This window comes from Psammomys obesus, unplaced genomic scaffold, assembly GCF_907164565.1.
Source record: "Psammomys obesus unplaced genomic scaffold, mPsaObe1.curated_primary_1811, whole genome shotgun sequence".
Taxonomy (NCBI): Eukaryota; Metazoa; Chordata; class Mammalia; order Rodentia; family Muridae; genus Psammomys; species Psammomys obesus.
The window spans coordinates 7,100,131-7,125,436 of NW_026585686.1; the positions used below are offsets into that span (position 1 = coordinate 7,100,131).

General features: G+C 39.7%; 1 protein-coding gene across 4 annotated transcripts in view; it reads left to right on the top strand.

Annotated features, from left to right (window-relative positions):
- Positions 1-25,072, top strand: part of Mpdz (multiple PDZ domain crumbs cell polarity complex component) — a 169,500-nt gene extending 144,428 nt beyond the window's left edge. For all 4 annotated transcript variants that reach the window (XM_055629876.1, XM_055629885.1, XM_055629895.1 and 1 more), the window contains 15 exons: positions 5,035-5,127; positions 5,216-5,290; positions 7,263-7,428; positions 9,251-9,396; positions 10,004-10,087; positions 10,213-10,406; positions 11,605-11,752; positions 13,285-13,371; positions 17,226-17,316; positions 18,128-18,171; positions 18,879-19,001; positions 20,135-20,239; positions 20,797-20,909; positions 21,710-21,833; positions 23,737-25,072. In XM_055629876.1, the coding sequence (XP_055485851.1) occupies positions 5,035-5,127; positions 5,216-5,290; positions 7,263-7,428; positions 9,251-9,396; positions 10,004-10,087; positions 10,213-10,406; positions 11,605-11,752; positions 13,285-13,371; positions 17,226-17,316; positions 18,128-18,171; positions 18,879-19,001; positions 20,135-20,239; positions 20,797-20,909; positions 21,710-21,833; positions 23,737-23,883 (1,740 nt within the window). In that variant the 3' untranslated portion in view covers positions 23,884-25,072. The remainder of the gene's footprint in view (positions 1-5,034; positions 5,128-5,215; positions 5,291-7,262; positions 7,429-9,250; positions 9,397-10,003; positions 10,088-10,212; positions 10,407-11,604; positions 11,753-13,284; positions 13,372-17,225; positions 17,317-18,127; positions 18,172-18,878; positions 19,002-20,134; positions 20,240-20,796; positions 20,910-21,709; positions 21,834-23,736) is intronic.
- Positions 25,073-25,306: the final 234 nt, after the last annotated feature.

A 25,306-nucleotide genomic window follows, 5' to 3' on the forward strand; every position in this document is an offset into this window, starting at 1 on the left:
TTACTGTTATTCAAGGATAGGAAATGTGCTGTCTCTCCTTGATTCATTTACTGAGATCCTGCTCAGAAGATACTAAAATAAACAAGTCAAAATCGCCAGTGTTCATAAAACTGAAGTAACTAGAAGTTTAGCTGACAGGCTGATGCTTAGTGAGGTATTTGTCTGGCAAAGGTTTGACTTTCAGGTTCGAGTATTGCTTACTGAAGTGGTTTGATGAAAAACAACACGTTTTCACCCATGACAGCTCATCCTGAAAAGCAAGTGCACATGGTGGATTTGAACAGAGAAGGAAGGGTTCAGCCACTGGAGGTGAAGGAAGTGGGGCAGAGCAGAAGGGTAATACAGGAAATGCTGCAAACATGGATGGCTGGAGTAGCCCATTTCCTCCAGCCATGAGGCAGTGGCAGCCTGATCCTTTGAGCCTGGATCATTCTGTCTGGACAGTGCCTGGTTGTCACCAGAAATGAGCTTTATTGCATTTGTTTCTTTCTCTGTAATTTGAAGATAATAGTTGTACTTTTGTTTAAGTCAATCATGAATAGTAAATGAATTACTTATTATAGCATAATTCCTACTACACAGCCAGACTATTGGAAAAACACCCGTATTGTATTGATTTTATTTCTTTCTGTAACGAAACAGACCTGTACAAAGGTGGGCTACTTCAGTCTTTTTAATATTTTATTACCTTTTTGAGGATGTGCACATAGTATATCAGAACACTTCCCTCCAATTCCTTTAAGAGCCTTCTGTCCAATTCCTTTAAGAGCCTTCTGTCACCATCCGCTTCCCTCCCAACTTCATATCCTGTCCTCCCTCCCTCAGCTTGTACCATCCACATCCTCCTGGGTGACATACCAGGAACCATACCCTTAAGCCGTCAGGTCTCATGAGCCACTGCCACTTCCACCACCACCAATGCAGGGATGCTTGAAATTGTACAGGAAGCCACAGCTGCTGTGAGGTCTTATGGGTATAAAATGGAAGTTTTTTATTAATTACAGTTTATTCACTTTGTATCCCCCCATAAGGCCCTCCCTCCTCCCCTTCCAGTCCCATCCTCCCTTCCCTTCTTCACGCATGCCCCTCCCCAAATCCACTGATAGGGGAGGTCCTCCTCTCCTTCCTTCTGATCTTAGTCTATCAGATCCCATCAGGAGTGGCTGCATTGTCATCTTCTGTGGCCTGGTAGGGCTGTTCTCCCCTCAGGGGGAGGTGATCAAAGAGCAGGCCAATCAGATTATGTCAGAGGTAGTCCCTCTTCCCATTACTATGGAACCTACTTGGACAGTGTTTTTTAAACTTTCATTTAGTGGGGGAGGGGGTAGGTTGCAGTGGAGATGACTGGAACCTTGTGTTGTTATGTTGAAAATCCAAAACCTTGGAGAAGGTCAATGCATTATTCACAAAATATTCCACTTATATTGTAGTTTTATGGTAAAGTAAAATATTGGGGAAGTGGAATGTTTCTTTTATTAACTACCAAAGGACACAGAGAGAATATTTAGGAATCTTTTAAAACAAGCTAGACAAATAGGCAAATAATCATTATTTTCAGGATTTTCACTATGAACATTAAGTCACTAAGTTCTTTGGGTTCACATTCCTTATCTTTACGGGGTATACAAATATACTGGAGAAACTATCCTGGAGTTAAGTGAAATAACTTATATAAAAAAACTCTTGTCACCATGCGAGTTCCCACAATTTTTAAACCTGTGAGGTTATGAGTGGCCTGTAGAATATGTTATTACAAGCTTCCTTTGTAGAGATCTTTACTAAAAAATGACAAGTAATATATCCTGCCAAGCCTGTGCACAGTTCACTCTATGATGATGGCATGGGACTGGAATACAGGGAACCAAAAAACCAGAGCCTTCTCACACTGATGGCTCACTTCAGGTCCTCTGTCCCTTAATCCTCCAGAATTTTTTTAAAATTTTGTCATTTGAAAGTAATTTAATAGTAATAGAACTTTTGTTCATAATGCCATCTACTGCTTAATAACTATGAAAGATTGCCATCACCGCCCCATCCTTCACTGCTGCTGTCTTCCTACCCAAGGCCACCTCATTGAGGTGTTTATGTGCTCTGCCATTCCAGCCCCTATTCTGAACTTGAGCGGGGAGCCTAATAACAGGCCGTTTCTAGTTCTGTTGTAGAAACACCATTGACTGTTTCGATTACCTTTTTCCCTTATAAGCTACTCTTTTAAAAAGTGAGGGGATTATAAATATAAAATAAAGCTCTTGTGTATATAATCTATAGTCTCAGTGGCGATCTGTGGTTCTCATTCAATTAATTAAAAAACTGACGAGAAATTTATTTTTAGTACTCTTTATCCTAGAAAAGTAACTATACATCGCAGCAAGCAACAGATTCAGCTACTGCCAGAGACCAACTTCATATTCACATGATTTTATACGGAACTCCTCAAGCAGAGTTGCAGCTTTTTCTTCTGAATTTTAGAAAGCTGTTCCGTGTCCGGTATTAACAGTGTTGGCTCAGCTTGTCTCACTCGTAACTCTTGTTGACAGTTCTGGCTGTGCAACTTTGTGATCCCTCCAGAACCGTCCTGCATGGTGGCATTTAGCTCAGGACAGTGTCTGTGTCCTCTCCTGCTGTGGAAGGACTTCATAGGCTGTGCAGGAAGTGAGTTGGAGAGTTAGCAGTAAAATGCATGTGCACTTCATACTCTCCCTTCGCATGTGTTATCCTGCTCCTCTGATACCGTTTGTCTGCAATATTTGCACTTAATTTTGTAGTGTCCTCAGTGGGGTTAGGACATAATATACATGAAGAAGTGTGGCTTTCTGTTCCTTTGGAACTACTGTTGAAAACAACAAAAAACACAAGCAAAAAAGAAGCAAACGGGAGAAAAATTAACTCCATCAGGCTCAAAAGAAGAGCTTTGGACTTAGTCTTGAAGCACAATTGATTCCAAGACTCACTCATGTCATCAAGCGCCCAGTCTTTCTGCACAGTCATACACAGTGTGACTCCAAAGCTGATCTTCATTATAGCCCTAGATTGGCTGCCAGCCTTAGTTACGGTCTCTCCCACCTTATTAACATGTGATGGGGGAGAGGTGAGAGGTCCTGTTCTCTGAATGTCACAAGCTCCATCCTAACCACCAGCCCAAGTCACGTGCATACTCTAGCCAGTGATGGCTATGGGAATCAACTATAGAATTGACTGGCGTTACTCAATTCCCATCTTTGAAACTACTTACTTTTCTTTACATAAAAAAATTACCACAAACCTCAATTAACATAAAACTGATATTTGCTGTATCTCAGTTCCTGTGAATGTGGAATTTGGAACAGGTCTTCTGGATGTTCAGGCTTAGAGCCTCCTATATAGTTCCTGACAAACTGCCAGGAATAGCCAGTCGGTCACTGGGAGGTTGCACTGTGGGTGGTCATTGGTTCTACTTCTAAGGTGATTTCATTGAATGAATGTAGGCAAGTAATTGCTTTCCTTTCTGTGGCACATCTGAGTATTCCCCTGCTATGGCGGTAGACTTCCCACAGAAATAGTGATCAAAGATAACCAGAAAGCAGCAAGCCTTAATGCAGCCATATTTGATTTATGCTACTGTATTGGGTTCTTATACCTCTACTTCTCTTCCAACCCTTATCTACCCTAATCTCTTCCAATCTCCTAACACTAGGTAGGAGAGAAAGAAGGTTAGAGGGGAAAGGAAGCTTAGATCTCCATAGGCTACCTCCTGTTAAGTATGGATGTAGTTCCTTGGGGCGAGTCCAGTCTTCATCATCAGGCTATACAACACGCCAGCAAAGCAGCAATAGCAAATGCAAGAGCAAACACAGCAGGACAAACCAGCAGCAGCAGGGAGAGCAGCAGACCCTGCTGGGACTCTCTCCTTTATACTTATACCCTCTCAAGAGAGTTCAGAATTACACTGTCTGCAGCTGGCACAAATCACTCCCCTGACAGAGCACAGAGCACGAGGCATATTGTGGTTAGCTGTTGTGGACAATCAGAAGCAGGCCCATATTCCACACCTGAGATTAAAACAAAAATATATTCATATACTGTAACTGAGTTTTTTAAGAAACCAAAATTCTCACCACCTTAGTGTCTTTTGTAACCCAGCTATGAAATTATATTCTGTCACTTGTTTCATTAGAATCAAGTCAGTGAGTCTAGCCCATCTGCCTAGGTTCACTGTTTTAATGGGAGGAATAGTAAGATTTGTGTATGTGTATTTTAAAGTCACCATGCAAAGCACAAGTAAGGAGGAGAGAAAGGAGGAGAGAAAGAGTAAAGGTGAGGAAGATGGAAGAAGAGTGAGAGGCAGTTGGTATAGTTGGTCCCTGGAGGAACTAGGTGTGCTAATTAAAATGCACTCATTACTACCTAGGGTACAGTGAGAATAGGTGTTCAGTAACCAGCCGTGTTAATAAAATCAATTTCCCACTAAGTGGAAAGTGCTGTTATCATTTCATTTTTTAGATAAGAAAGCTTTGATTTGTTTTCCTCTTCAGTAGGAACATTAGCGATACCGTGACACACATGGGTAGAAGGTAGATTCAAAGCCAGAAACCCACCCTTTGATGGCAAGTGTGGCTTCAGGTGTGTGCTCCTGAAAGTCCACACATGTTTTCCTTTTCTCCACTTGACTTTGTATGAAGTTTCTCGCGATGACAACTACAATGCAAAAAGTGACTAGCTCTGGCTAGAACAAAACCTCAAAACTCCATTTTAATTTTATTAAAGTAATCAGAAAGGAAGGTAAAAGTCACTGCTATTATACATTTGGAGTTTGATTTTATTTTAATGTCAAAAAATATAAATCCGTGTGGTGTTGACTCTGCAGCCGTGGCCAATACGGGGGCATAGTTTAGGCACAGAGGCATGTGTACTCATTCTGCAGCAGATGAGGACTCTTCTCTTGAGAAATGACTCTGAGAGTTGTGCCCCAGAAGGGACAGAGCCTGCAGTACGAATTTCTTCTGTCATTGCAAAGAGTTGTAATTGTTTCCTGACTGGTATAATTTCCTTCTGTAGGATCAAGGAGGTTTGGGCATTGCCATCAGTGAGGAAGAAACACTCAATGGAGTCATCATCAAGAGTCTAACTGAGCACGGGGGAGCAGCAAAGGTGACACTCTAGCTTTCTTGTCTTTGAGAAGTGGTGGAAGGGGGTTAAATAGTTCTGAAATGTTACTCAGGTCTACATTTCACCATAGGATGGAAGGCTCAAGGCTGGAGATCAAATATTGGCTGTTGATGATGAACTTGTTGCTGGGTGTCCTATTGAAAAGGTATTTTTTTCCAATAAATGCAGTGGTTCTGCCAACCTATCCTTTGGCCTGGCTCAAGTGGGGCATATGAATTAAGAGTGGGCAGATATGTAGATAGGATTACTGTTTTCAAAAAGAGGCTTTTCCTCAGGTTTCTCAATTTTTGTTTTCTGTTTTCTTTTTTTGCTCTCGTTTTTTTGTTTTGTAATCAAAATGATGTTATGAGTCTGGCTGATTAATTATTCAGTTTTCATTGTTATTTTTAATCAACGTTGCTTCTGTTTCTTTTGAGAAACCTGTAACTACTAAACAGAAACTCATTTCATGCTGAGAATAAGGCTATATTTCCTTATGAATGTTTACTGTTACGTAGCTGTTATGTAAATTTCTATTAAATAGATTTGAAAATGCAGCCTTTACATGTCTGACATCTGTTGGTGTTGAATACCTCTTTTTGTCAGGAGTTTCAGTGATGGTATTTGTATATAAATGCCAGGAAAAATGTTGTTTTCCTTGGGATATAATATGCTCCCTGCCCCCTTCTAGGGTTTAATCAGTTTCTGCATTGGCCAGCAAGAAGTTTAAATCTATGTAAACAAATCAAAATGAAACAACAACAACAACAAAAAAACCTCTTTAATGCTTTTGTTTTTCTTCTTTTTTTTTTCCTAAGTATTAGTTTATTACTTACACAGTATTCTGCCTGCATGTGTGCGTGCATGCCAAAAGAGGGCATCAGATCTCATGATAGATGGTTACGAGCCACAGTGTGGTTGCTGGGAATTGAACTCAGGACCTTTAGAGGAACAGCCAGCACTCTTAACCTCTGAGCCATCTCTCAGTTTTAGTTGTAATGACTATGTAGCTTGAATTCTTTAATCTAGAGATCCGATTTTTACTTTACATTTGCCTTCACTATACTGTGGCTATGTTTGCTGCCCTGTTTTTCACATGTGCTTGTCAATATGCTCCTGTCTAGTTAGAAAAGTTTGTAGAAGCTGCACCAGATACCTGGCAGAACAAGAAAGTGGACAAAATGTGTTCTGTGTCATTTATGTTGTAGGGATCCAGGGAAATCACAAGAGTGGTTAAAAATGTAATAAGTTGAAAGCCACTCCCTCATTATACTAACATAAAGAATCTTGCAAAGCTGGTCTAGAAGGAGAGTAGAAGTTAGCCATAGCCATAATCTCACTGGACAATTGAAGGACTAGAGGAGGCATTTCTTTCTTGGACTCTCCAGGAACCACAGTGAAATCATTTGTGTCTTTCTTTCTTTATAACACATGAGTTAGAGCCCAACAACATTGGGTGTGGGGAGTAAGCTCTGCCAATGAAGTGCCTAAGAATCTGAATCTGTGGGGCTAGGGTTGGGGTTCAATGGTAAATAGTGCATCCAGATGATGGATATTCTGTGTCCTGCATCTATATCAGATAGCTTATAGTACCTGCACCTCAAGCGCCAAAGGATCTGACACCTTTTTCTAGACTCCACAGGCACCTATATACATGAGTCTCTCTCTCTCTCTCCCTCTCTCTCTCTCTCTCTCTCTCTCTCTCTCTCTCTCACACACACACACACACAAGGGGGTAGATTGATAAATGATAAATCTTTAAAACACAAGTAAACAACCTGAGTTGAATGGTAAGATTCTATGTTAAAAGAAGAAGGAGCAGGATAAGAAAACACAAAGAAAAAGCTGGATGCTGGTATGACAGCTTTTATAATCCTGTTAAAAAGGAAGCTGAAACCAGAAATTGTTTGGGGCTCAGGGCCTGATCAGTGAGCACCAAACCAGTGATAAAGACTATGCCCTCCACATGCCCAGTTGTATGTACCTATGCACACACAAACATGTCCACACATAAGTATGGGTATGCCTAAACACACAAATATACAAAAAAGACCCCAGCAATTCTGGTGACTTTTATTTGTGTATGTTTGCTCATTTGTCTTTCAATTTTGTTGTTCTTCACATCAATATCCGGCCAGTTTATCAGCCTTATGAAGACAGCAAAGACAACTGTAAAGCTGACTGTTCGAACTGTGAATCCAGGTTGCCAAGCTGTTCCTTTAGCAGTTGCTGCAGCCAATGGAGAAAGGAAAGACAGCTCCCAGACTCCTGCAGTCCCAGCTCTGGACCTGGAACCCATCCCAAGTAAGGGCTGGCTGATGAGCGTCCTGCACACAGGACAACCCAAATAGAGGGTCTTCCTTCAGAGCAGGCCTGCACACACTGCTTCAACAGCATTAAGTCAAAGAGTATTTGCTTAAAGGGGGCATAACTGAGGAAAGTGTGATCCCTGGCAGTAGACCTGTGTGTATGGGTTACCCAACTGTGATACCTCAAGAAGCCACTGCAGATGCCTGCTTCTGCCTCTTCCTTTCCAAACCAAGGGAATGGCCTTTGCTCTCAAGTTCTTGTTAAAGGCACATGCAGCATCCAAGGAAGGAATCAGAGCTGCCATTTTGTAACTTCTGCTGGTGGAATAAGAAAGGAGCTGTTAACTTCAATTCTATGAAGTGAACACGCAATGATATTGTTTCACCATTAGGATGCTATTACCCTTAAAGCTCTTACTATTACAGCATGCGTGCTAGATCAGTGTTGGTAGCTCATGTGGTATGGGAAGCTCACCTCAGATGAGATAGTGAGGGACAAGGCTTTCTTGTATTACTCAACCAACAATTTAATATATGGAGAAAAATATTACTTGACTTGCTTTTTAGAAAAGGAATACTTGGGGATAATAAAATAATAAATAACTCAGATTCTCTAAAGCATCACTTAGAAATAATTTAAACATTGCCTGTTCTGCAGAGGGTGAAAAAAGGAGGAGGCACTTTCTTTGCCTAAATACAAACTGAAATATTCCATTCATTTGATAGTTTGTTAAGGAAAAATGGGCTGAAAGCATTCATAATACACCTATTCAAAAAGTCTTAAAGTAAAATATCTCTGTTACCAGTAACCCTATTGAGAAGGGCTAAGGGAAATTCACTGAAGTGCCATTAATATTTTAATGAAGATTTTTCTCATTTAATGTTGAATCCTAAATAGCATTTTGTTTAAAATATGAAATTCTCAGTGACAACTTAGCATAAATGAAAAAAAAATCATACACCCACTTTTACCATTTCTGGAGTAAAAGCAAAGTCTGTTTCTGATTGCCGGAAAAGAGAACATCTTGTCTGCAACACACACTCAACAAGAGTAGCTTTCTGAAACCTGCTTTTTCCTCTGTCGTAACATGTGTGGTGTGCACGCTTAGGAAAAAAGCCATGGGATTGTTCTCTTTATTTTTCCATACTGTGCTCTTATCTCTGCAATTCAGAAAGGTATGTAGCAGGATTTGATGTCAAAAGTATATTAAAATTACCAAGTGAGACTCGAGAAGAAAGATCAGAAAAGAATAAAGTGAATGTTTTTTGCAAGAATTTATAGATGTGCAAGTATGCTCAGAATCAGTTACATGAGAAGAGATGCTTGAGGATACAAAGAAAAAGAAAATAAAAACTGTCAAACCGTGGCACAGCACCATGACCAGAATAATGATGAGCTTTGTTCCACTGAGTGTGCCTACGAGACTGTGCAGGCCAGCTGGTCTCTGAGTGTGATGAATGCTTCTTCCCTAAGAAGCATGCTTGGCTTTGGTGAAGTGTAGGCTACTGAATCAAAGCTACAGGCTCAACCCAGCTCTAGTGTGTTTTCCTCCCTTTATACCTCCAGCAACTTAAAAAAAATACAAAATAACATTGAAAACAAGAAAGAAATTGTACACCTTGCTCCAGTTTATTGATGAATTAGTTATACTATTTTTATACTTTAAATACAAAATAGCAAATACTCAAGACAGATTTGAAGTTGCCTTTTCCCTAATCTCCTTCTCCATCCTTAAAGGCAATTTGTGTGCTGAGTTTGACGTGTTCTTTCTAAACAGTTATTATTTGGGGCTCATTCATTCTAAACTCTTTTTTAGATACAAGCAGGTCATCGACACCAGCAGTTTTTGCTTCTGACCCTGCCACCTGCCCCATCATCCCTGGCTGTGAAACAACAATTGAGATTTCCAAAGGACAAACAGGACTGGGACTGAGTATTGTCGGGGGTTCAGACACATTGCTGGTAAGCACCTCACCCAGAGGCATCCCCCCACCGGAGCTGTCAGGTGGTCCATGACCACGAGGAAGAGAGTCCTACCACTTTTATTAAATGTGATGTAAAGGCTGAGAAAAATGTATCATCGGTATCAAAAACTGCGATTATGACTTTGACTAAGCCAAGACTGACTTAACAGACTCTGTTACACGTAAGATTTCAGCATGCTTGGATCACTCCGCTGGTCCTTGGCATTGTTTAACTTTTTTTCACTTATGCCCAGGTTATCTCAGCCCCATATTGACAAGAGTATGAAATACATACACAAAATTTTACATTTAAAAGTCTATACATTTGTAGATAGGTATGTTGCTTTATCTCTCTTGTATTCATGGATGCTTTATAAATTTTATGAGTTTTATTTTCAGATTTCTCAATAATTAGAAAAAAGTATATGCTTCTTTGAGCCTTTTAACAAAAATCTTCTCAGTAGGTGTTTTTGTGACATTCTGTTGTGTGGCTCACATATGAACTTTTTTAGCTGTCTCTCAAAGTACAGTGTCTTTGGATTCCTTTCTTCTCAGCATTCCTAGGGAGAATGGTAACACATTGGTATGTTATGTTTGGGTCCTAGGGTGCTATTATTATCCATGAAGTTTATGAAGAGGGAGCAGCATGTAAAGATGGAAGACTGTGGGCTGGAGACCAGATTTTAGAGGTATAAATGCTTATTTAGATGACGGGTGATGAGCTTTTTCTTCCTTCATTCTTTTTCTTCCCCTTTCCTCCCTTCCTTCACTTACATCACCTAGCTCCTCACCGTTGGCATCTATTTCTTTGCAGGTGAATGGGATTGACCTGAGAAAGGCTACACATGATGAAGCAATCAATGTCCTGAGACAGACTCCACAAAGAGTACGGCTGACGCTGTACAGGGATGAGGCCCCATACAAAGAGGAGGATGTGTGTGATACTTTCACCATTGAGCTGCAGAAGAGGCCTGGCAAAGGCCTTGGGTTGAGTATTGTTGGCAAAAGGTGGGTTCAAGAGAGCAAACCTAGGGCCCCTTTGAAACCGATAATAGCCTGAATTGAGTGTATCAATAGTTTATGCTCTGTCATTGTAGACATTGTAAGTCAGGGTATTGGAGGGTTGTATAGTCTTCAGCAAAAGGCCATTTTGTATGGAGTATCTGCTGTATGCCAAGACATGCATTATATCTTGAGGATCAGTTAAGTAAGAAATAGTTCTTGACCTCAGAAAATTTATCCTAAAGGGCCGGAGAGATGGCGCAGTGGTATTCATTTTACACCACCCATACTAGGTGGCTTATAACTTTCTGTAACTAGAGCTCCAGGTCATGTACCCTCTTCTCATCAGAGGAGATACTCACATACAAGTGACACTAAAAATAATACAGATTTAAAATTTTAAATATTTTTAAAAATTAGTCTTCTGAAAGAGACTTAATTCTTGTAGCAAATGAATTTATTGAGAGCAACAGAGGCACATAGCTAGAGAAGAAAAGGGACAAACTGATTTACCTATTTAAGAAAGTGGACTGGTGAATGTTTTCAAGAAAACATGTGTCTAAGCTGAGGATTAAATTGATCAATGGTGATTGTTTTGTTAAAAGAGTTTGCTTTTAGTTTTGTGAAATAATAGGGATAAAATTAATGTTTAGTTATTTTGGATAAATCTATTGTGTGCAAAAGTTAGCTAAAAGGACCTAAAAGACCTCATAGTAATGGTGGTTAAGCTATAAGTAACAGAGTCTCAGTTTGCGGTACATAGCTATCCTTTATTTTCAATAATGTTAATGATGTTGATGAAAGCCTCAGCATGCTCAAATGACTACAAGACAGTGTCCGTAGAAAACATCTGTGTGGTGCAGAAAAAACATGCACTTCATACCCAACCACTTGACTCCAGGCTGCAGTTTTTACCATCTTCTAAGGGTGTAAATCATAAAATTAAGAATTGTGGTACTCAGTTATTCAGAGTCCATACCTGAAAAAGACTAGATATGCCTGTGAGAGATACTTTTAATCTATGAGATACTCTTTTAAGTTAAAAATCACAGTTATTTCTCATTTCTGGTAAAGCTGCCTCAGCATTACACAAAACTATAAAAACTCTAAAAAATGGACACTTAGAATAATCAGATTTTGATTACATAAGCATTCATTGCAGCTGAGAACCAGATTTAATGCTGAAATTCATTGTTCCTTGCAGAAATGACACTGGAGTATTTGTATCAGATATTGTCAAAGGAGGCATTGCTGATGCTGATGGGAGACTGATGCAGGGGGACCAGATTTTAATGGTGAATGGAGAAGATGTCCGCAATGCCACCCAGGAAGCCGTCGCTGCCCTCCTAAAGGTAGAGATCAAGTGACAAACCTAATTTTGAATAGTAATTGTATATGTTAGTTGTCATCTCAGATAAAAAGAAGTGTAATACTGTATTTCCAAACAGTAAATTTATAACTTTTATTATGTTTTTATATATTTGCTTAATAACTTTGTTGGAATTCTCACATGAATACTTAAATACATGAATAGTAACAAATCTTTAAAGTGAGTATTAAAAGAAGAATGCATATTCAGACCACAAAAGTCTCAGCATACATTCTTTTTTGTTTCTTTCTGGATTTATTCTTATAACTTGGTTTAAGTGAACTCTGTCATCTGAGGTGTTCGAAAGCCATCAGAGCCCCCACAGCATTTCAGGATGCCATAATGTCTGGCTTTTTCTTTTCAACCCTTTCCAGACCCTCTTTCTAGGCACAACACAATTGGTATTTAGTTTTGTGACCCACCCCCACCCCTAGAGGGAAAATTTCACTCTGCTTCACCCACAGGAGTATGTAGCCCACATCCCATCTGACTGAACACCGTTTCTCTACGTTAGAGTAAAACTGTTCTTGGGTGGGTCACCTTCAGCACTGAACAGGGCTCTGAACAGACTCACCCTTTGCACCAGCATTGGACTTACTGCGATGGTTATACCAGCTTCATTTACACTGTGTTTCAACCTCCCCAATGCTGTGACCCTTTAATACAGCTCCTCATGTTGGGTGACCCCCAACCATAAAATTGTTTTATTGCTACTTCATAATTTTAATTTTGCTGCTGTTATGCATTGCGTTATAAATATCTGATATGCAGGATATCTGACATTTGACTCCTGTAAAAGCGTCATTTGACCCCAAAGGGGTCATGACCCATGTGTTAACAAACACTGACTTAGAGCTTAGTGCCTCTTACACAGTGAAGTAGGTTTCCTCAAGAGAAAGCTCTTTGTGAAGAACCATTCTCGGTTGGAGGGTGGAGTCATCTCTGAAAATAAGCTGTGAACTACAGAATACTCACCAGAAAACAACCTGTGGGAAGTAGAGCTTCCCTGGTAGGAATGGCCCATCTTCTAGAGAAGATCGTATTATAAGTGAGTTACTGACTGCATCTTCTTTGCCTGATGTGTTTCTTTTACCGGAAGTTTAATTCAGCGTGAACTTGAAAACACTGTCATTGCTTATTTCTCACATCTTGGTTTGAGTGAACCTGAGTGTGTCTGCTCCCCAGCTGGTAGGGATGCTGGGCATTGCTGCTACTGGGTACCTCTCAATCTGGACTCCTAGAGGCCTTTTCTAGGTTGAAGCTCCACCTTAACCACTGTGCTTTGGATCACTATCATTAGTTATTAATGGAACACACATTAAATCTGTTATATATAAAAATCATCAAAACAAAGAGACCAGAATTGTTTCTTTTTGTAGAGGCAGATGTTTGGTGTTTGAGATAAGGTCTTACTATGTAGCCTAGACAATCCTAGAACTCACTATGTAGCCTAAGCCAGCCTGGAGCTATATTATAGAATTTTGTTTTAACGTTTCCATAAACCATCTCCCTCAGTGTTCCCTAGGCACGGTAACTCTGGAAGTTGGAAGAATCAAAGCTGGTCCGTTCCACTCAGAGCGGAGACCTTCTCAAAGCAGCCAGGTGTGTCCTGTGGAGTTCATGAAGCAAACCAGTCCAGGTGCAAAGGGGAGCTTAGAAATGTCCCCAGAGAGTCTGCCTGTGGTCTCAGACACCCGGTCCAGCCCTCAGTGTGGAACTGAGTAGAGCTTGACAGGGAAGAATAAGAGAAGCATGGCAGTGAGGGCCACTGGACACTGGGGGCTCTTGGCAATTCGGGGGGACTTTGTTTCTGGCATTCTTCTTCCACAGTCTCAAAACATAGCCTTCTAGTCAGGGTAGGCAAATCCAGTCAAGGTAACATACGTTTAACATACTGTCAAACAAACATCAGTCAGTATTCAACTGGAAAGTTCCAGGTAGGTGATTGCAAACCATCTCTGTATAGAAACATGATTTGATTCGTGGGCTAGGGAGATAGCGCATGCAGAGTTAGCTTGAGGGCTTAAGTTAAATCCCCAGAACCCACATTAGAAAGCCAGTGTTTTGATGCTTTCCATCCCATTTCGGGGTTGGTAAAGGCAGCATGGTGCCTACTGACCTGGTTGTTTATCCTATTGGCAAGCCCCATGTCCTAGTGAGAAGGCCTGGCTCAGTAAGTAAGGTGGATGCCTCCTGAGGAAGGTGCCTAAGGTAGGCCTGTGGCCTCCAGACTCCTGAATCCTTATACACTCATGTAGGGCCCCTCCCTACACATGTATACATGAAAATGCACACACACTTGTACAATAAATGCATGATTCTTAGAAAGCTTTTTTTCTCAGTATTATCTTCTGAAGACAGAATCTCAGTTTCATGAGTATTCATAAAGATCATTTACTAACATCCTTCATTAATGCCATTTTCTTCCAGCTCACTAGACAATGTAAAATAGTTTTAAGCTCTACCTTTGTGTAGTAGTTTAAATTCAAAGAGAATTAAGTCTTGAATAAGGTTTTATGGAAAACTACTAACATTTTACATAGGTTAAAATCAATTATCCTTTAATTTTTATATCATTATTTCTTTTTATTAATATTTTTATTTTAATTTTTATTAATTATAATTTATTCATTTTGTATCCCCCCGAAAACCCCACCTCCTCCCCTACCAATCCCAACCTCCCTCTCCCTTCTTCATCCCTCCCCCTTCTCCGCCCTTCCCTCTCCCCAAGTCCACTGATAGGGGAGGTCCTCCCCACCTTCCTTCTGATCCTAGTCGATCTGGTCTCATCAGGAGTAGCTGCATTGCATTGTCTTCCCCTGTGGCCTGGTAAGCCTGCTCCCCCCTCAGGGGGAGGTGATTAAAGAGCAGGCCAATCAGGTCATGTCAGAGACAGTCCCTGTTCCCATTACTATGGAACCCACTTGGACACTGAAGTGCCATGGGCTACATCTGTGCAGGGGTTCTAGGTTATCTCCATGCATGGTCCTTGGTTGGAGTATCAGTCTCAGAAAAGACCTCTGTGCCCATATTTTTTGGTTCTGTTGCTCTTCTTGTGGAGTTCCTGTCCTCTCCAGGTCTTACTTCTTTCATAAGATTCCCTGCACTCTGCCCAAAGGTTGGCCATAAGTCTCAGCATCTGCTTTGATATCCTGCAGAGTAGAGCTTTTCAGAGGCCCTCTGTGGCAGGCTCTTGTCCTGTTCTCTGTTTTCTTCTTCTTATAATGTCCATCCTGTTTGCCTTTCTGAATGGGGATTGAGCATTTTAGCCAGAGTCCTTCTTCTTGATTAGTTTCTTTAGGTGTATAGCTTTTAGTACGTTTATCCTATATTAAATGTCTAATATCCACTTATGAGTGAGTATATACTGTATGTGTCTTTCTGCTTCTGGGAGAGCTCACTCAGGATGATCTTTTCCAGATCCCACCATTTACCTGCAAACTTCAAGATTTCTTTGTTTTTTATTGCTGAGTAATATTCCATTGTGTAGATGTACCACAATTTCTGTTTCCATTCCTCAGTTGAGGGGCATCTGGGTTGTTTCCAGATTCTGGCTATTACAAATCAGGCTTTTACAAACATGGTTGAGCAAATGTCCTTATTGAGTACTTGAGCCTCTTTTGGATATATGCCTAGGAGTGGTATGGCTGGATCTTGAGGAAGCGCTAGTCCTAATTGTCTGAGAAACCACCAGATTGCTTTCCAGAGTGGTTGTACAAGTTTACATTCCCACCAGCAGTGGAGGAGGGTTCCCCTTTCTCCACAACCTCTCCAGCATGTGTTGTCACTTGAGCTTTTGATCTTAGCCATTCTGATGGGTGTAAGATGAAGTCTCAGGATCATTTTGATTTGAATTTCCCTGATGACTAAGGACACTGAGCATTTCTCTAAGTGTTTTTCAGCCATTCGATATTCCTCTACAGAGAGTTCTCTGTTTAGCTCTGTACCCCATTTTTTAATTGGATTACTTGATTTGTTGCTGTTTAACTTCTTGAGTTCTTTATATATACTGGATATCAGCCCTTTGTCAGATACAGGGTTGGTGAGGATCCTTTCCCAAACTGTAGGCAGTCATTTTGTTCTGACGACAGTGTCCTTTGCTTTACAGAAGCATTTCAGTTTCATAAGGTCCCATTTATTGATTGTTGATCTTAGAGCCTGTGCTGTTGGTGTTCTGTTCAGGAAGTTGTCTCCTGTTCTAATGAGTTCAAGGCTCTTCCCCACATTTTCCTCTAAGCGGTTTAGTGTGTCTGGTTTTATATTGAGGTCTTTGATCCACTTGGACTTTAGTTTTGTGTAGGGTGATAAGTATGGATCTATTTGCATTTTTCTTCATGTAGACATCCAGTTAGACAAGAACAATTTGTTGAAGATATTGTCTTTTTTCCATTGAATGGTTTTGAAATCTTTGTCAAAGATCAGGTGTCCATAAGTGTGTGGATTTATTTCACGGTCTTCGATTCCATTGATCCACCAGTCAATTTCTATGCCTGTACCATGCAGCATTGTTGCTCTATAGTACAGCTTGAAATCAGGGATGGAGATACCTCCAGAAGATCTTTTATTGTAGAGAATTGTTTTAGCAATTCTGGGTTTCTTGTTATTCCATATGAAGTTGAGAATTTTTCTTTCAATATCTGTAAAGAATTGTGTTGGTAATTTGATGGGAATTGCATTGAATCTGTAGATTTCTTTTGGTAAGATGGCCATTTTTACTATATTAATCCTGCCAAGCCATGAGCATGGGAGATCTTTCCATCTTCTGATATCTTCTTCTAATTCTTTCTTCAGAGACTTGAAATTTTTTTCATACAAGTCTTTGACTTGCTTGGTTAGGTTCACACCAAGGTACTTTATGTCTTTTGTGGCTGTTATGAAGGGTGTTGTTTCCCTAATTTCTTTCTCAGCCCTTTTGTCTTTTGTATACAGGAGGGCTACTAGTTTTTTTTTTTTTTTTTTTTAGTTAATTTTGTATCCAACCACTTTGCTGAAGGTGTATTATTTCTTATAACAGAAAAAAAGAAAAAAGAAAAAGAAAAAACAACTAATAACCGTGCTTAAGAGGTCTTTAAAATTACCAGATGCCAACACTGTACTTGCTGGCATAGTTTCTCCACCAGGCTTTCTTCCTCATTCTTTTGGTGCGCCTCTGGGCTTGCTTGCCTCAGTGCCGGCTGCTTCCCTATGTTGGATCCCAGAGGATGGGGCTCCCTCACAGCCCACCTAGCCCACCTAGGCTTTGAAAACTCAGTCTCCTTTCCTGGCTGAGGGCAGGATGAAATTTAAGATTAGAAGAACGAAAGCCCTCAATACACTGAGGCAGGAGAAAAAAAAATTACCAGATACCAGGGCTATTTAACAGTGTTTTTCTTTAGATGAGATAAACAAATGGAATTGTGGAATATTTTGTACTTCGGGTAATTATAATTTTTTAAACTGTGTAATAATTATTTTAGGTGAGTGACAGTAGCCTGTCATCCTTCACTCTCCCACTTTCTGGAATAAATCCATCAGAATCATTGGGAAGTAATGCAAAGAAGAACGCATGTAAGACTGGCTTAACTTTTACCTGCTTTGGATATTGACACTGATTTTTATTCTTTTGGCTTGTTCACCACTGAGCACATTTCCTCCCCCAAACCATCCCATATCCTAATGCAGATATAAAACATGCCCTGGCCGAAATCCTGAGCAAATGAAGCATGCCCCGTGACAGTTTTTCCCACTTGTGTTTGCCTTACAAGCTATAGGTGCATCTGTAATTTTATCTTACAAGGAGATTTCTGTATTTGATTTTGTTCCTTATCTCTGTTCCATGTAACTCCAGTGAATCAGAAAATACCACTAAGCAAAGACTTCTTTTTTTCATGAAGATTACAAAAAAATTTTTTTTGAGAAAATTGACACAATCCTCCCGCGTTTTAATTACATGAAATCATGGCACAGAGGATTTTTGGCTTGGTGCATTGTTTGAAAGTTTTTCAAACTGAAGAAAATTGCCATATGGCAGTCACCATTTGCAATGTGGTGACTAATATTCTAGATTTTTTAAATCATCCATAACTATTCCTCTCTGCTGTGTGAGCAACTCTATCCAGCGCATAGTCTGTTCTTAATTCAGTCAGGGTGGACTGTGCAGTTATTTAATCAGAGCTGACGCAGGAGGGAAGAACGGGACGCATGCATGCTTTTCCACTTGGGGAACTGGAGTCCTCCGTGTGCTGGCTTTAATCATGTGCACTGCTGATTACCAAGTGTACCCTTTCGCAGTGCCACTCAGCTCCATGGATTGGCTAAAACGGTAGTAAGCATAAACATGTCTTAACAACTGAATTTTTATCTACTTTTGCCTTTACAGTAGCATCTGAAATTCAGGGACTAAGAACCGTCGAAATAAAAAAGGTAATTTGCTGTCTTGTACATTGCTTTTTGTTTGTATTTTCCTGCTGAACATTTTATAGTGCCCATCTGAAAAATATATATGTACATTGTAAGCAGTGCAAATAATGCAATTCCATCATTGACAGATTTCTTAAACATAATGAAAAATCCTTAATTATATTTTTTATACTGTCAAAATGGTATCATTCTGCCCCAACACAGAATATTTCTCTGCTTCATACTTCTTGTGTTGATGAATGAGCATTTCTTTAGGACACATGGCCTGATAGGCATGTGCAGGAGAGGACATGGCTGAGACCTACTATACAGTCTCCCTAACAGTGGATGTCATCACTGGTTTATGCTTCATGTCCATTGCAGACCCATGAGACCCAGAGCTGTGCTGGGGCTGTGCATGTGCTCCAGGCCTTGCACTAGAAAGTGTAAGGTCCTGAGTGTGAACAAGGGCCTACTGGTTTTATACACTGTGGTCTTCTCACCTCCTGAGTTTGCCTGCCTTTTGTCCATCTCAACAGGATTTACTATGTGTCGACTGCCTTAATTCTCAAACAGATGTTTATTTCCCTAAACCGCATGTATCAAATGAAGTGTTTTCCATCCTCATACCTAGGAGGTCCTAACTGTTGACAGAATATTGTGTGTCAAAGAACAACCAAAAGGTCCATTTCAAATACTACTTTGACCAAGATATGTCTGTTCCATGACAGGGGCCTGCTGACTCACTGGGAATCAGCATTGCTGGAGGAGTGGGCAGCCCACTTGGTGATGTTCCTATATTTATTGCAATGATGCACCCAAACGGTGTTGCAGCTCAAACACAGAAACTCAGAGTAAGTTTTCCTGCTCACCAGGGTGGGTCTAGGTAATCTAGAAGGTGTTTCCACCTCCCAGTCCAGACACCAATGGCCAGGGTGGGTTTTAATATGCCTTTAAATACAGCTATGGCTGGGCTTACTTTGAGTAAAGATAAAGAATAACAAAAGGGAACATGATCTTTGTCAGATGCAGGATTGTAAGGAAATTACAACTTTGGAAAACGTTAAAAAGAAAACAGAGTGTGTTCAGAGCACAAGTATAGAGGGGAAACTTCCTTCACGTGTTTTACCCGCTTAGATGCTGACTTGATCATACCAAATTGGAAAACTTTGCTTATTTTATTATAGATGTTACTGACACGTTTAATGCAAATATGATTTCAAATACTGTAAAACATGTACATTTGCTTCAAGGCTAAGGGATCACCTCAATGTCCAGCACTGTGCTGGAACCCCGCTGAGAGCCCGGCACCCTGTAGGCGGCAGCTTTGTCTCTGAAGGAAAATCTCTTAAGCCCAAGCTGCAAACAAGGTCTCCAGAAGAACCATACCTTAGTTAAATAACCTCAGGTTTGGGAATGATTCCGCACTTCCACATCTATGATGGACACTGAGAAACTGGTTATTCCCTAGTGCCATAGGGTCAGTTAACTTCCTACATGACAGCAGGGAACACTTTAAACTAGGGAGTAGGACTCTCCTGCAACTGCTCAGCTCTGCTCTGTGAAAGAGCCAAGTAAGCATGTTGTCTTCCAACCACATTTGATTAACCAAAGTGGGCACTGTGCCAACTTGGCTCTGTTGCCCTTATTTTGCCAACCTCTTACTTATGGCCTCATCTAACATGGTGATAGTGTCCAGAGATAATCTGGCTTCCAAATGACACTGGTACTTTATAGTTTTAATAAGTAATCTCTTACCCAGGAGAAAAGTAGTCCAAGGAAGAGTGACTTTGTTCTCATTGCTCTCCCTTCCCCAGAACTTTCAAATCCCCTGTAATTTCAATCTGTAATTGCTTCTTAGACTTGAGCTAGTGGTTTCCATGGTTATATTTCAGTGGCTGGTGGCAACTTAGGTGTGGTGTAAGTGGTAGAGAAGAAAGACTGGTAGCCTGTCCATCTATCTGCATGGTGGCTGTTTGTCTTGCAGGTCGGAGATAGGATTGTCACCATTTGTGGTACATCCACTGAGGGGATGACTCATACACAAGCGGTTAACTTGATGAAAAATGCCTCTGGCTCCATTGAAATGCAGGTAAGGCTTTATCCCAAGCACTGTTCAGAACATAGGGACCCTGAGGACACAGGGGCCCTGGTGCTAAATAAAACAGTTCAATCTTCTGCTGCTGTTTTATTCAATATATCCCCAGAATGTCAGTGGTTAAATTGAGAGCTCCAAGAAAGCATTACGAAACATGTTCTGTAACATTTCGTCCTGGTGCCTTTATTATTCCACATTTTATATCTAAAGGGAAAACTACAGCACCTTAGCAGCCAACGATTTTTAGAATCTTGTGTGCCCTATGAGTATCATGTCTTCTAAACATCTTTGAAAAATAATTGCATGAGGTCATGATTTTAAAACATCAAAAATAATTGTAGAATTTAATTTGGGATATTTTTACTATCTAGACAGTTAAGAGGTGGCTGGGCATTGTGAAATTCCTTTCTTTTTAATAATATTTTTTTCTGTGACTAAGTAGGCAGTAAAACACTCATTTTAATCCAAGTTCGTTGTTTTTGGAGAAAAGTCCTTTGGGGTCTCTGGAGCTACATGAACATGTGTTTTTCTCTTTCCCTTTGTCCACACAGGTGGTTGCTGGAGGAGATGTGAGTGTGGTCACAGGGCATCAGCCAGAGCATGCCAGTCCTTGTCTTGCTTTTACTGGGCTGGCATCAAGCAGTATATTTCCGGATGATTTAGGGTAAGCAGTACATTATCGGTAGTATATCATTTGTTACTTTCAAACCAAATCGTCCGGACAGTTTTAGTTTCTGTCCTATCTTTCTGGCATTCTTACAGAGGTAAAATAATGGGAGAGGACATGCAAAGTAGAAAGCACAAATACTTTTAACTGTCAGCTAGTTAGAGATAAAAATATTAAGACAGTTGCCAGGTCAGAGATGGGAAGACTAACATTCAGCTGCCTATTCAGAGGTGAATAGATTATAGACAGCTACCTAATCAGAGGTGAGCAGCTAGACTATGAACAGCTGCCTGGCCGGGGGGGGGGGGCTAGATTATAGACAGCTGTTCACGCTACTGCACTTCCCGAGTTTCAGTTTTGAATTTTTTTGAGAGGAATATTGCTTTTGTTCATTGAACTTTGATTGAAAACATCGAATAGATTGGAAAACAACACTAAATGTAAAAGCTTTAGAAAAGAGGAAGAGTAAAAAGAGGTACATTTAAATTTTCAACTTACTTGATGCTACCCTGTCTTATTTACAATTGATTTTTCTGTCTGAAGTTGAGACTACCGTTTATGACCCTCCATTATGGTCTTCTGAACTTTCACCCTCTCCTCATAAAATGGAAAAAGAATGAGAATTTCTGTGGTATGAGAACATGCAATAAATAACATCTTCCTTATAACATACAGAAATACGCTGGCTGTAGTCAAGTAATGCATGAAGCACAGAGAGGCAACAGTGTCTGTGTGTGTGTGTGTGTGTGTGTGTGTGTGTGTGTGTAAAACCTCTTTTCTCCTTCCCTTTTCTGCAGACCTCCGCAGTGTAAGACCATCACACTAGACCGAGGACCAGATGGCTTAGGCTTCAGCATTGTTGGAGGCTATGGCAGCCCTCATGGAGACTTACCAATTTATGTTAAAACAGTGTTTGCAAAGGTAAGCTTGCAACTTTTAACCATCCTATTCCCTAATAAACATTAATTAATACTGGTCAGCAGCTGGCTTATTAGTTTATGGCCTGAGGTGATGCCAAATGGTTAATGGTGATATTTTCTTTCTAAATTCCCTGCAGAAACATGTCATTAAATATTTTTGAGGTTTAGATATGTTTAAAGAAAAATAGTTGAAATTGAAACTCTCAGCAATAATGAACATGAAATAATTAATGAGGCCTGTGCTTTTCATTTAAAAGCAAGTTATACATGATGATCTTTTGAAAATAATATATCTACTGTCAATGACTGGTGTGTTTTCATCTGTGTTCTTTTGTAATTGTAAAATCAAAAGTAGGTACAGAAAAATGCATAAAATGCATCCCAAATTATGATTATTGTGTTTATATGTTTGGTGTTTATAAGTTTAATTTCATTGAAAAGAAGAAAAGATGTTTTAAATTCGAGGAGTGGCGAGCAGACCTGCTATCTACAATAAAGCATCATTTGCAATCAAGGGATTCAATTACTTTTGAAAAGAAAACGCTGTATACAGTTGTAGAAATCTACCAAACTATCTTAAGAATGTATAGAATAAGAATAAAGAGACTGTAATTTTGATGAAATCATTAAAATAACGGAAATGCATATCATGTATAACTGTGTTGTTAAGACTTCTTTTTAAAGACTATAAAATCGAACAGTGTTTCCTCCAGAAGAAAACTAGGAATCTTGTATTTTACAGTCTAAAAGAGCAAAGTGAACGTCAGGCCTGTAAAGATTTCATTCGGGCTCTTTCAGTGCCATGGTCCTTTAATTTTATGGAAATTTCTATTATTTAGAAAAATACTACTATTTTCAACCAATTTAAAGTGCTGTTCTTATGGCAAACTAGCTTAATTTGTGATTTTTTAAGTTATTGGTATATCCAAAAATATAGACAGCATTTGCCAGTGAATAGAAGCTCCATGCAATCATTTTCCTCAGCGTAGGAACAATTTATTTAAGGCATGCTAGTTAGAACATATTTTAAGAATTTCATCATTATACGCTCCTCATTAACTTTTCCATATTTTTAATCTTATATTTAATTGCATAATTATCTTCTATGTGCATGCCTTTAGTTCTCTTTTAAATAGCTATGTCTGTGTTTAATCATAATTATTTAGGGCCTTTAGGAATAGGAAGAATCTCTTTACCCTTGCAGTAAGAACCAAGACAACTTGAACAGTCTTCTTTCCAAAGCTTAGAAAGAATTACACTTAGCAGTGTGTGTGTGTGTGTGTGTGTGTGTGTGTGTGTGTGTGTGTGTGTTGGGAGGAAGGTGCTTGTGCCTGGGGTGTGTGCTGGAGATGGAATTCAGAGCCTCGTGGATATTGGATAGACACTGCATGAGTGGCATCTCCCCAGCACAGGAATGATTTTTAAATCATCACTTTGCCTTACCCTGGTCAGCCTCCATGTGGGCTTTCTCTCTCTGCAAACCTGTGGATTCTGTAGTCTCATAGCATTGTTGATGAAGCTCCTTTTGTTCCTTCCTGGTCTTTTGTCTTTCCAGAGGCCCTCTTTACAGGCTAGAAAAGTCTAGTTTCTATGAAACCATTCCTGCTAGTCAGATGCCCAAATATTCTTTATTAATTTTAGTTGCCACCAACTGCTGTACTAAACAGCCAAAAAAACATCTAGCTACTCTGATGACTGCTAAATTCACTTCCAGATTGGAATCTCAGTGTTAAAACCATTTTGGAGAAAGGCGTCTTTTGTGTGTGTTCATCATGCCTAATGGTATGGGGCGCCGGGAGCAATGTGTGTGTACATGCAGAGCAATTTGCATTCTTGTTCAGCTCTTTCTCTTTGTGTGAGGCTGAATTCTTTCACAAATAAACAAGCCTACTTTATAATTGCAGGGAGCAGCCGCAGAAGACGGCCGTCTAAAAAGGGGCGATCAGATCATTGCTGTCAATGGGCAGACTCTAGAAGGGGTAACCCATGAAGAGGCAGTTGCCATCCTTAAGCGGACAAAAGGCACTGTCACCCTCATGGTTCTCTCTTGAACTGGCTGTCAGAACTGAACCAGCTCACCTCTTACTGTAACAGAGTGGAACTGCCATATGGACTTCCTATGCTGTGTTCATCGGGGGAAGAGGAACATTTAGTGACTTGTTACTGACAACCAAACATTTTTTCTTTCCCCTTGTATTTCATGGGTCCTAAACTCCGAGAAGGAATTTTTGTATAAGTCAACCTCAACTTATATTTTGAAGATATCTAACAATTTATTGTCACATGGACAAAATTTTCATATGCTCATCTTGTTAGTATGGAAACAAGATAATTCAAAACTAACCAAAAGAAATAGCTTCAGAAAATTAGGATTAAAAAGTGAAAATTTATGAAGAAGAAGAAGAGGAAGAAGAAGAGAAGGAGGAAATAGTAGTAGTCGTCTTGAGTTTTATAGAAGTGCTCCAATCCAGCAGTCCAAAAAAAAAAAAAAACTCACAATAATTTTTAATAGTCTAATGTTTTAAAATTGCGAACATTGCAGCATATTGGGTGTGCTTCCCTGTAATGTATATTTTTTTCTGCTAAAATTTTTAGCAGTCTTCTTAAGCTTTAAAAAGAAACTGCGTTTAATGCATATCTTGGTGTTCATTTTCAGGTTTTGACCTGCTATGTTTCATGTTGTTTCATGTTTCTTCATGTTTCATGAAGTAACATAATGATACTATGCTGTGTTGGCTGCAGTTATTTTAGAAAACAGCTATCTAACCATGGAAGACATAGGAGGAGCCCAGAACCTTCTAATGCTGATTTAACAGGCTGGTACAACATTGAAAATATGTTAGTGTACTGTGTATTGTTTTTCCATTAGTATTAATCTTAATGGCATAGAAAGACGCAATTGGTTAGTAATTGTTTGGGTTGTATGCCATTAATAAATTGACAGAAAAATTAAGGGGGTTAATGTAACTTCATTTCATTGCCTTATATTAACATCTCATAATATAATAGTTTAAGACTAAGGGAAACAGATGGAGCTGTTTACTGAGACAACTGGTGAGGAATCATCATGTGTTCAATTTCTTTTTAGAGCGTGAAACTCCTACATTAGAATATATAAAGTCACTTTAAATATTATCTATATTTGTACCAGAAGTAGTGTACATATCTTTTATTATAGCATTCTTGTGCAAATGCAGAACTAAAGTGAATAAATAAGTTTCTGTGGTGTACAACAAACAAGCAGATGTTTCTTTGTTCTTTTTATTGGGGAAAAGCTTTATTATTCAAGATTTACTGTTTTAAATTGTTGAGTCTCACCATATATGCAATTAGAAGAAATTTGGAAAACATACTTATGCAAACCTCATGTTTTCACCTGCACAGTGTTTTCTAGCACCAGAGATTACTAGGTTCCTTATGCGCTGAGAAAGATGGCATAGGAAGAGAAGTGTTCTGCTTCCACATTGGTTTTCA